The sequence below is a fragment of the Trichechus manatus genome, unplaced genomic scaffold (genome assembly GCF_000243295.1).
Source record: "Trichechus manatus latirostris isolate Lorelei unplaced genomic scaffold, TriManLat1.0 scaffold00147, whole genome shotgun sequence".
Lineage (NCBI taxonomy): Eukaryota > Metazoa > Chordata > Mammalia > Sirenia > Trichechidae > Trichechus > Trichechus manatus.
Genome location: NW_004444083.1, coordinates 452601 through 465311, shown reverse-complemented (window position 1 = coordinate 465311; position 12711 = coordinate 452601). Strand labels below are relative to the sequence as shown.

Genomic DNA, 12711 nt, shown 5'->3' with positions numbered 1-12711 from the left:
AGATATTTCATTCACTTCTTTTCAAAATAGTGGGAAAAAAACCAAAAACCCTTTCAATCATGTCTTAAAAAAAAAACCCACCTCCTTTACTTTCGTAAATCAATTCCACTTTTCTCTTTCTGTTTCAGTGAGATAGACTGTCCAGACCCTTAGGGATGGAAGAGCAAGTTGGAACAGCCAGTAAAGAAAGCCAAGACCGTGACTTCAGTGTCCCAATCAGGAGGCTACATGGTCTCTGCATATTCTCAAGTATCTCCCAGTCCCAAAGGTACCACTTCACCACCACACAGGAGTTATCTACCTTGAAACAAGTGCAAATCTCTACCGGTAAACAAGTTCCGGGACCAGCCCTCTGAATATTTGTCACCTATGAAGTTCCCTGGAAACCCTGTGGCGTAGTGTTCAAATCCACCAGGTGCTCCTTGGAAACTCTATGGGGCAGTTCTACTCTGTCCTATAGGGTCGCTATGAAGTCGGAACCGACTCAACGGCAACAGGCTTTTTTTTAATAAAGTCCTCTACCACTTGCCTCCAAAAAAAAAGCTAAGATCACTGTGTTTACTTACCAAACAAAATAGGAAGCTTTCCAAAAGCCACCCAGGCGAGCACATACCACTTCTCAGAAGAACCTTCTAGTTGTGCATAATTTAATAAAACTGATCATGTAGGATAATGCTGTTTATTAAAAATATATTCAGGGAGAAGGGAGTCAGTGCATTTATGCAATTTTACATACACATCTGTAGTTTGAGGTTCCATTATTCCAACAGTTCATATAAATCACTGTTTCAGATAAGAGAAAAAAATGCTTTACACAGATCAAGCAATTGGTTATAGGTTTGGTAATACGAGTAGGCTTGTTGTAAAAATAAAACCACCTCTTCCATTATTAAAGAGTGTCTTCTTTATGCAGAACAAGTCTTTAGAGTTAAGACCTTTTTCTTGCATAAGAATTATCAACTTGAAGTTCTTGGAAAACAGCCAATCCTGTTTCCTATAACGCTGTGTTTCGTCTGGAATTACTTTTTGAGGTAACAAAGGAAGCATTTGCAGTGATTTGTCGCTAGGTTGTCCTTTACCGTGTATGCGAACTGTGGCAACGTCAAACCCAAGACTCGTACAAAAGCATTTCTCAGAGAATTAGAAATACAGAGTTGGACATTTCCAAACAACGGTCTTATTACAGCAGGGAAAACAAAGTGGGTCAGAAAAACAAAGCCCAAAATAAATGAGTGGAAGGCTTTATCATCTTTGCTTTATGGAGAATGAACAACAGCATCCAGAATCCCCCCAAAAGGATCTGGTTTTTGAATGTACTTTCTTGAACTCTTTTCCCCAGGAAGTCTCCTTTGCTTTTTTTTTTCCCCCTTGGAATATCAGTGGCTTTCCCACTTCCTGAGCTCATATTCACTGATGGGGAATTGGGAGCATAGGCTCAACACCTGGTGGACTAGAGGGAAGGTGACAAACTCACAACATGCTGGCGATAATCCTTTCTGTGGGTCTAATTTAATTTCTTAGATGCAGAGGTTGGTGCTGTCCCTCGACCTTACGGCCTTTATGCACAGGATGCCTAGGGAAGTAACTCCAAAAAAGCAAGTGAGGGGTCACCTCTTTTCATAAGGAGCCAAATGCAGGAAGGAGGGACTTTCGGATATTACCTTCTTCAGACTGCTACCGTGAAGAAGAAAGTTCTCTATCCCTGGAACATGGAGCTGAAGCACCGGAAGAAAACTTGTATTCCTTACAATGAGCTGTGTGAAAGGCTGCTGCTGGATTTGGAAAAGACATCTAGCATTTTCTCCATGTCTACTCCCAATGAGACTACCCAGAACTTACAATTCACTTTTGGGGGGGCTTTTTTGTTTCAACATTGGGTTAAATAAAGACTATGGATTTAACTAGCTCTTCCTTCCTTCTGATCAAATCAATAACTATGTAAATGACAACACCACAAACTCAGTGTAGCCGTGTCTATGATGTGATCTGACTCCATCTCAGCAAAAACAGGTCAATAAAGTCTCAGTCACTACCTAGCTAAGTTTTGAAGCATATGTAGAAATTAGTGCTTGTGGATAAGATTACCAAGCAAATAAACTTAAGGCATAACTGGAGTAACGGCAAACAAAGTGTATGCTTTTTCCCTATGATGTAATATTAAGGCCTCTGCCACGAGAAATTGCTTTTAAACAGGAAGAAAGTGTCTTCCTGCCCCAAATTAAACAAAGGTCCCACTTTCTATGCAAGGGGTAAGCCAATTACTAAAGACAAAGCTTTTAAACAGGTAACTACTGACTCTGAAACACTCAAGCTTCAGAATTTCATTCCAAACCATCCTACGTACCCATCTGATGTTGAAATCAATGGGCCCAAACCTGTCGGGGCCACAACATAGGTAAAATATCAAATACGGATATTTTAATACGAAACATTACTTTGTTTATAATACATGTGAAAATTTAAAAAATAGAACCCTTTAAAAAATGAGGAACAAAATGCTATGTTCACACAAAAATCCTTGTGCTTAAGTTTGTAAAAAGGTGTCAGGACAGTTTAAAACAGATTGGTTCCTATTTTAACACTAATTTCGCTGGATTAAACTGCTCAGATTCTATGCTGTCGATGTTAGAACTGCAGAGATGCAACGCCCTTCTTCGGTTTCAGGGTAAAGCTGCTCAATCGTCAGCACCTCTGCAAAGATGAGGAGCCCGCTCCTCAGGGACTGCCGTCTCCACTCCATCACACTTAGTGGGGTTTACTGCCCCAGTTAACGGCAAAGAGGGGATGTTTCCATATAAGGCCATTTAAGTGTAAAACGACAAAGGAAATCAAACTAAAACAAGCCATCAGGTTTCTTTTGGGTGGTGGGACAGGGAACAAGGGGATTTCCACATCAATTAAATAAGACTTCTAAACAGTCAGTCAAACAAAAGAATATTGATTTCTCAAAGTTCAATAAAGGAAACAATTAGCTCATCTCTCATTCTCAAAGAGATGAATTACGGAACATTCTCTCAAATTGATGCAACAGACTTAATTTTGAACCTAAGGAAGGAGTCTCCTCCCAGTCTCTCTCCACATTTTCTTTTCTTCAAGTTGCTACTATGAATTCTTGTTCGAATAGCGATATGAGCCATGACTGGGGTGTCATGGAGATTTGGACGATTGACTTGCATTGAGATACGACTATACAATCGGTAAGTATGCATACGGCACAGAACTATAAACAGAAAGGTGAAGCAAACTTTATTTATTGTCAGGTAAAAACATGAACCTGATAGATTATTGCAGATTTGAGAAATCAGCACATAAAACATGTGGACAGAGCGTTGCATACAGATGCTTCTATCTGTGTTGAGACAAAGGCTGAGCGGTTTGTCCCAAGCTAGCACTGGGAGGAGGGGAAGAGGAGAGTGGAATAAAGAAAGAAAACGATGAACAAAAAACAAGGACAAAGGAGAAAAAATTTCTTTTTACTCCAACAGGGAATGAAAACGGCTAATTTTGCTTAAAACTTTACCTCAATTCAAAATGCTCTGGCCATAGAATAATAAATCGCGGCCAGTCCAAGCTATAGATATTTTTAACCTACACCAAAGAAATGAGCCTTCCTTTCTCCATTCCAGAGGCTGCTCCTGCAGGAATCACCGTGTAAACAGACCTAGAGGGACGCCTGGTAAAAGGCCAGGAACGCCCTACACTACGTTAAAACCAAGCTATAAGAAAAATCTATCTAGTTACAAAGGCTGAACTATATTGACAATATATTTCGATTCCAATGAATTTTAAATTATATCTTAATCTGAGGGAGCATGGGACAAGAAAAGCCCTGGCTAGTGTAAGATGTAACAACTGTGAGTGTTGTACATAAAAAGAACCGTGTGAACTGCACAGACAATACACGCATCAGGGAGAGAAAATCAGAGGGAAGTGAGAAGTACATAGAGCTAGTCTATTCAACTCTACTGGTCAAATACATGTAAGCTTTAATTTCTGTACTTATGTACAAGAGTTGTCTTTGGAGGAAACAAAACTGCGGACTTAGCTAGATGGATACACACAGCCCAGGATTAAACTGCACAGCGACATTTATTGTTCCAGCCTGGAAAAACATCCCTTTTTTAAATTTCACACAGCAAAGCAAGTTAAAAACTTCACTCATCAAATAAATGATAATTTAAACAAGAACTTGCTAAAGAAACCTCATTACAACAACTTTTTAGGGCCTGATCACTTTAAGTCCTTGGGGCCATTAATGGATCTCAACCAAGTGTCTCTTTTGTAATCTGCAAGCCGTAACGTGTTTCCTTGACTCAGGTGATACATTTAGAAAAGAAATCATGATTTTTTCTTTTGCTGTAACAGGCAGACACTGAGTTTGTTGTGATCAGGAAAGATGGAACGACTGCTGCCCTTCTCTTGCTGCTATCAACAGTTTTTCTCTCATGATCTCAATGCTTGAATAGTCCGGCAACTTAAGATAGTTCACACAAGTCATTACGGAGGGCAGGAAGTCATCTGGGTTTTCTGTTGACTCAAATGTCTTCCGGACAATTGTCAAAGGTGGATTCAAACTCCGGAAGCCTGAGTAAGAGGAAAGGAAGAAAGACCAAGGACCTTAGTCAGTTTACGGGCGTCCACTGGCAAGTTCAGAGAAAAATGCGTCTTTTATCCATGAGAACTATCAGTCTGGCATCACAAGCACACCCTTCATTATGCTACTACTATAGGAAAACATCAAGCTGCTTTGCTGTATGTACTCTCACTCACTCACTCACACACATGCACACACACTATTCTTTCTTGCTTGGCAATTAAATCTACACATTCAACATACATTTAGTGTACAGAGCCTGGTATCTGTTTTATCACAAAAAGTGTCTGTATAACATGAAGGTCAACAGTTCTTTATGCCTTATCAACTCAACTTATATTAGGAGTCATTTCTGAAAAATCAGACTTTAGCATCCATTCTCAGCTAAGTCAACTAAGAGTTTATAATGTTCATACACTTCAGAATTTTTATAGAAAAGCAGCATTATGTGTGCACTAGTAATCCTATTTCAACGTGTTGAAGACTACCCTCATGAATTTTCCTGCCAGTGAAGTCTCTTACTATACTCTTAACATACTACAAAACAAATGGAAAACTTAGGAAAGTTATCAAATTGAAATAACTAAGAGTACTGTAAGTCAAACACAGAATGGAGTTTCACACACGTACATCTGCAGACGGAGTAAATGCCAAGCACCCACATCATACCCACCTCCAACAGGCAATCTCGGGCTACCCGTCACAAACTGGAGAAATAACCTCTGCTGCTCATTATCAAAACTACTGAGAATCTCAAACAAGAACTTCACAGCCCGACTACAACAAAAGTAAACAGACCACAATTAGTTCATCAGATTAAAACACAGTTTACAGTCATGCCACATCACTGACTTACAACTGCTCAGGATTAGATACAGAGCTTACCAATTCTAAACTGTGATTATAAGATGTGAATTCTCACTATAATGCACTCTGAAAATCAAATTTGTTTTTGTTGTTGTAGCTGGAATTCAAATTGAATGAGTACTGTGGTAATAAATAAGACTTGATCTGGGATTGCACAGATATTTGTTTTCCTGTAAGTAAGAATGAGATTTAGCCTGTATTCCCTCCTTCCATATTTTCACAGAAATACTGGAAAAGGAACCCCTTGGGTCCTAACTTGCAGTCTTGAGAGCAATAAGGCCAAGGTATCAGTAGGCCTCCTTTAGTAGGTAGACAAATTGTAAAATGACCCCCCCATACCACTGTTGTTGGTGGTGCTGGTTTAAAATACATACATGGATGTACCTCCAGTTTCCTGACTATAAACTGAAAGCCTGGCAGAGTCCAGTACTGACCTATCATGAGTATAACCGTGATCTGGCCGGCAGCATTCCATCAACGTCTTTGCATCCCAAGTGTCTGCTTTACTGCCACACAGGAGCTGATCCAGCTATGAGTTTAAATAAGAGTAAGAATTAGTAATTAAGCAGCTGCTTAGCTGGTGAAAATGCATGCTCCGTTTTCTATTACACCAAGACAAAGGTCTACATGTACCAAATAACAGCATCATTTTCAGGACCAAAAACTTCTGCATAAGGCCTTTCTTTAGTGTGCTTTTCTGACACAGTTCTACATTCAACTTCCTTTTCAGATGCACAGTTAGGTTCCCTGCCTATCTGCAGGGACTAGGTTCTAGAGAAGCCTTTAAATCTCAAACAACACACAGCTGAGACCGACCCTTGATTTAACTTTTCCTAACTCTCCTCATTACTCTGGAGGTTTTAATTTGATAATCCGCTGCCAACCAGGAGACTTTTCAATCCTGGCCTTCAGGAACACAGTAACAGAAGCCAGCAGGAGAGAGAGGCACATCTGTGCTACATGGTTGAGTGTTGGGGGACAACCTACAACCAGATCATTCTAGAATGAATATTAGAAAGCAACAAATGCTTTTGTGTCCCTGGAAAATCTAACATCAGCTTCAAATTCAACCACATTCTTTATGGTTACTGCCCCATTTGTGGAATGACTGCATACTTTGAGAAAACCCAATTCAGGGCAAATGAAAGGTAGTATCAACAATCTGTCGCTCACTGTCAGGTTCTTTACATGTGCTGCTTAGTTCTCATCGCCCTATAAGACAGGATTATCCCAATTTTATAGATGAGGACATGAGATAGATACAATAAGGCCTCACAGCTAAGTGGTGGCGAGATTCAATTCCAGGTGCAACACCTTGCAGCAGCTGTCAACTCAATTCCGTGAGCGCTCAGAGACCGCTCTAAAGTGCCAGGTGCATCTCAGGCTTGAGTGAGCCGCAAAGCAAAGTGGAGACAGAAATAATCACTGAGATTAAAATGCTAAGTGCCTCCAAGATCTCCAGATTCACTCAGTAATAAATGAGTACTCTAAAGCTAGTATTAAAAAAAATCAACAAAAAGGTTTCCAAACTGGAGAAACCTAACAACTTCTAGACCCTCTCTCTCTGACACCTCACTACCAGGGGTTACTTGTTTGAGATTCCCGCTGCACTTCAAATACGGACGGCCAGAGAAAACTGGGCACATAAACCCCCTTCTCCTCCTCACGAGTGTCTTTCATCTGTGTAGTCAGCAATCAGATTATCGGCACCTCTTCTTTAAAACTTCAAGGACTAACTTGGATCATAAAACAATGTCTCATTTAATCTAATAGGAGCCCTGGTGGCACGGCGGTTAAAGCACTCAGCTGCCAACCGAAATGTCAGTGGTTCAAACCCACCAGCCGCTCCACAAGAGAAAGATACAGCAGCCTGCTTCCATAAAGATTACAGCCTATAGGGTCGCTATGAGTTGGAATCAACTGGATGGCAATGGGTTTTGGTCTTTTTCCCCATGTAATCCAGGAAGCATAGCTTTAAAAACAAAACAACAAAAAAAAAAAACACCACTTCCTCTGTGTCCCTCATTACTAGACTTGGCAAAAGGGGCCAACGATGGACCTGAGGCTCCCCCTGCCGGCCACAGAAGCACAGAAACACACAGCTGACAAAGACACTGTGCCTGCTCTGTCACACATGGACCCCACTCCCCTAGGAGGGAACCTGATTTCATACTGTTCTCGGATCAGCAAATGACCCTGACCTCCCAAAATCTGTCCTTTTTTGCAACAAGACGATTTTTGACATGACAGCACAGAAATACTCCACAAAGATAATTACAGGTACAGAACCAGAAACGGCCATTTCTTTTAGACATAAGCTACTCACTTCCTCTGGGTAGAAGTACTGAAGATGACTGAGTGGGAAGACAGATTCAAATCCATCTCTGAATGAATCAAACTGCCTGGAGACGCCTTCATTTAGTGCCCAAAATATAACCAGCTGCAAAAAGAAGAGTCTTTTAAAAACTGTCACAAGATTTCAAATCTCTTTACTAAATTATATGTGATAGAGTCAAAACCCCCTTATGATCACCTTTTTTTTTCCCTAAACAAGCTGTTAAACCTTTAAAATATCTTCTAGAAATTGTGTAAAAGTCAGGTCAAATTCTAATTTGGATCCAGGCTAATAAAATAATGTAAAAAATGCCATGTGCATTTACACGTAGTATGTTTTAAACATTTACTTATGTAAAATCCCTATGGCAGAGAGTTATATTACTTTAGCCAGATGAGAAGCTAAGGAGAATTCCCCTAGAAGACAAAACGTTGAGAAATAAAGCTAATGTTTCAAGATTGACAATTTGCAACTGTTAAATATTCCATATTAAAAAACAAAAACCCTTAATTCTAAATCGTGTTCTTAGAACCACCCACTTCTGTAGTGTGTGCCTCTACTTAGAAAAATCTAGAAATGCAGTCCTATGGAATTGAAGGACAAAAGCAAGTAACTCTTACTGGTCCAACCCTATCTAGTCGTCAGTGACTCTGGCTAATCCATTGGCTACATAAAGAAACAAAAGAACATATTTAGATAAAAATGAAAACATTAGTGTCTTGTTGATAGAAAAAGTAACTGTTACTATAGATTGCTTTTGGAGAACATTAATCTGGAGATTAACTCATTATCCCCTAGCAAAGAGAGGTATTGGAAAGTTAGTGAAAGCAGCAGGGAATGTGAGAAGACAGTCTTGATGAATATATAATATATGAAGGAATTACTTAGGATCACAGAATTGTTAGGTAATAGGGGATCTCAGATTGTTATTTAGTCTATTCTCTCTCTCTGTCTTAAAGTGATGAAGAAACCAAAGCCCAGTGTTTCAGAGGATCTAAAGTCCCATGGGAGGTAAGTGGAGAAGTCAGCTCCAGGTGGACATTCTGACTGGAATCCAATGCTCTTCTCCATCAATGCCAGGAATAAACCAAAACAAACTTTTCAGACACTGGTAACCTAAATTTGTTGTAATTTAAATTGTGACTTATAGTTAATATAACACTTCTGTCTTCAATTTAATGAATATAGCCAAAGACCTGAATTTTATCTGCTGAAAAGCCTCACCCGATGTGCGCGTGCGTGCATGCGTGCGTTGGAGGCAACTGTCAAGAGAGCTGGCTTGAAAAAGGCAGAAACGTAATTTAGTGAGAACACTAGTGATGGCTCCCTTTTCCTGATTTATTTTTTAATTAAAGAAAATGTAGTTTTATTAGATAGCACGCAAGCTTGAGGGTAGATAATTCAAGATTATACACGGTATCATGACGTGTAAGTATCTGACACATTCTCTCAAGAGCAAACAGAAACTAAGGCCTGAGCGAGTGGCCTTCCTGCAGTGGTCCCGGAGATGTCAAAGGCCTAACATCACAGTCTCAACAGGCAGAAGCTGACAGACATGGCCTCTGCTTCACTGGACAGAGCACCAACAGGCAAGGTCTTACACAGCCACGCTGGCCCTCTCCCCAAAGGACACCACAGTTACATACTCTTAGATACTCCTCTAAATTGTGGATAGTCACTGGTATGTCCTTTCCTCCTTTCTTCAGCTCGATGTTGGGAAACCCTGGCAGAGTGAAATCCAATCCTAGGTCTTCCACTGAGCAACCATTCATAGTCAGGGTTTCTAATGAATATTGTAGACTCTCTTTGGTCTGGGGGGAAAAAAAGAGGAGTGAGGTCAAGCATGTAATTCACTCAGTTTTGTTTTTATTGTGTTCATAAAAATAAGATTTCCTAATAAATTTTATGGGTTCCTCTAGTTCTTAGCCTATTTCCTTTTTATCATCATACTCTACATATGTGTAAGTCACTGCAATCCAAAGGAAGTGATCTGAAACACTTTCAGAATCCAACTGTTTTTATATGGACAAATGACAAGGTTGCTTGCATGTTTCTCCATAATGAGATGCTGCTCCTCCATTTGACCATGCTCAAATCAGATTTCACAAGAGTCCGTGACAGTTTGCATAACGGTTAATTTTAAGAGCATGGGCTCTAAAGTCAGACAAATTTTTCATCAATTCTGGGCTCAGCTTGTTGAACCTGATACATACATACACACATAAATACATACATACAGCAAATACCAAGTAAGACAGTTAGGGAATTGTATGTACAAACAATGCTACCATTATTATCTCAGAATGGTAATTAACTTGTTTTCCCCTATAACGCTCAAGTCTAAAGAATACCCTGGAGACGCTCCATTCAACCACTTCGGGCGCCGAAACATAACAAATCTGCACTTCTACAGTAACGCTGTGATGAGAAAGTTCCCAACAAAGTCCTTAGGAAAAGTCAAGTCATTATGTTAAATGCAGTCTGTATTATTCCCTTTTAAAAATGCAAGCCCTGTATAAAATACTATTGCTTAGATTAAGGATCAAAGACCCACATGCAAAAACACAAATTCTATCTGAAAATGAAGGCATCCAGTACAGGAGAAAGAAAGCAAATGACTTTCTAAATTGGAGATGCCTCTGTGTTTAAAACTTAAAAACTAATTAAGTTCCTACAGGCAGAGCATTCAAGGTGCGGAAAGTATCATTTAAACTATGAGAGATTAGGAAGTTCTGATTAATAAATTAGTTATTTTTTTAAAGGGAAACTAAAAAGCTGTTTAGGATTCCAGATAATTCTGAATACAAAGGAGGTAGTAGCATTATTTGAGATTAAGGTAAAATATCGTTGCAGAAAATTATGTCCATATTGACTTCTCTGCAAAAGCCCATGTCTGAGCCTCCCCGTTTCCGGTGCATCGTCTGATGACACCCTAAGGGAGGCTTTTCATTTCACATTTAAAATATTCTTCAGCAGAAAAAGATTAAAAAAAAAAAAAAAAAGTTCTCCATTTTAATAATCCCCCAGTGGAAAACTCTCAAAACGATCCCCCTATCTCCTATCACAGATCAAGGTGATCACTACTATTTAATGGAAAGTCTCTTTTCCAAGACCTACCATAGAAATGTCTTACTTGTAAAGATTTGCATTACCAAATGCTATTATTAGATAGGGATCTAGAATACATAATACGTCCTTCAGATGGTTAAAGAGATCTGCTGTTAGTCCTCTAGACTCACATACCAAATCAAAAGCTTTAGCACATTTCCCATGTCTCCTTCAAGAGTGTAAACTACCAAGTAGAATCTGACCCAGGACAACTGTATAAAACAATGGGGAGGAGGGTCTCAGAACGCCATCATTCCTCATGTTCTGGCTGAAAGATGCAGCTTTAGCGATTCGGTTAATACAGTAAATCAATTTCTGGAGTGCAGATTCTTGTTATGCAATGAATACCGTTAAGCTGACAACACCAAGAATAACAAAGGATAGAACAAATCGCAAAGGGAACTACAGAAGAAGAGAACAGTGGGGCACAGTGCAGTTGAGACAGCGCCGTAGCACGAGGCTCACATAGTATCAGAGTGCGGGCTCTAGAGCAGACAGCCTGGTCTGAAGTCCAGCTCCCCCATGTTCTCGGCGTGTGACCTTGGGCAGGTTACTCAACCTGCCTGTCTCCAACAGGGATAACAATACCTAAATCCCACAGGATTGCTGTGAGGATTAAATGAATTAATATACGTAAGGCACTGAGAACAGTGCTATGAGTCTTTCTTTTTTTCCTTCTTCTTGCTTTTTTTTTTTTGGCCCATTTACCTAAGAATCAAAAAATGCACTGCCGTCGAGTCGATTCCGACTCACAGCGACAGAGCAGAACTGCCCCATACTGTTTCCAAGGAACACCTCGTAGAGTTGAACTGCTGACCTTTTGGTTAGCAGCCGTAGCTCTTAACCACTGTGCCACCAGGGTTTCCATTTACCTAAGAGATGATCCTAAACGAGACTGTAGTAGTTTAAAATTTACCAAGTTGGTAAACCTAAACCTGACTGGTTCCAAAAATCCTAAGGAAGACAGATCTTGTCTGGGAAAAGATGGTTAATTTACTTGGCTTCATTAAACATTAATTTCTCTTTTTCATTTTTAAAAAAAAAGAGTACCAATTAACAATTACCAATTAATATGGGAGATAAAACTGATTCTCTTACAAATCATCTTACTCCCTGATCAGAATGCATTCTAAACCATCCCCATCTCTCTACTAGCTCTTCTCTATCTCATCAACAGATGTGACACTTTCCCTTGAAACAGGATCACGCCTCACCACTCTTGCTTTATATAATTCATAAAAGGGGAATGAACTTAGCCTTGGTCTATTTGATCTGTGCTTTTTTTCAAGATACATTGCTTTCTTCTAATACCAGATACAGAACCACTACCAATCTCAGGCTGAGCCAAATGCTTTTCTATCTATAGTTAATGTGTACATAAAGGATATTAATAATATAAGGCTCACAAATTACCCATGAGACCTGAGTGAGGCACCTCAACATGTTCACCGAGAAACAGTGGACACCCACCACGACCTGTAGAAGCATCTTCCTGAGATCTCGCTAGAAGCAAAGGGACTGTTCCTAGATTTCGCCACCTTTTCTGAAAATAAATCTCTCCTGAGGATAGTTTTATTGATTCAAGTGCTAACTAAAGTAATTCAGTATGATATACTATCTGCACAGATACATAACGCTCATCTAAAATTTAAAAAACAAGAGCTGTATGGTTTCCTTTAGAAGTGTGCTTTATTTACTAATCCAGTTATTCACTCATCACCTGCTATTACCAGAGGTCGTCTGACCCACTATGGAATCATGCTTCAGCTTTAAAAAAAAAAAAAAAAAAAAAAACTCTTCTAAAAAG

General features: G+C 39.6%; 1 protein-coding gene across 22 annotated transcripts in view; it reads right to left on the bottom strand.

Moving 5' to 3' along the window:
* Positions 1 to 474: 474 nt before the first annotated feature.
* The window catches only part of TRIP12 (thyroid hormone receptor interactor 12), a 142420-nt gene continuing 130183 nt past the window's right edge, over positions 475 to 12711 (bottom strand). For 10 of the 22 annotated variants that reach the window (XM_023740076.1, XM_023740078.1, XM_023740081.1 and 7 more), the window contains 5 exons: positions 9443 to 9607; positions 7788 to 7901; positions 5896 to 5990; positions 5268 to 5371; positions 1921 to 4584 (listed from right to left, as the gene is read on the bottom strand). In XM_023740076.1, the coding sequence (XP_023595844.1) occupies positions 4388 to 4584; positions 5268 to 5371; positions 5896 to 5990; positions 7788 to 7901; positions 9443 to 9607 (675 nt within the window). In that variant the 3' untranslated portion in view covers positions 1921 to 4387. Of the gene's footprint in view, positions 4585 to 5267; positions 5372 to 5895; positions 5991 to 7787; positions 7902 to 9442; positions 9608 to 12711 lie in introns of all 22 variants that reach the window. The other 12 variants (XM_023740066.1, XM_023740071.1, XM_023740072.1 and 9 more) reach the window with 4 other exon arrangements.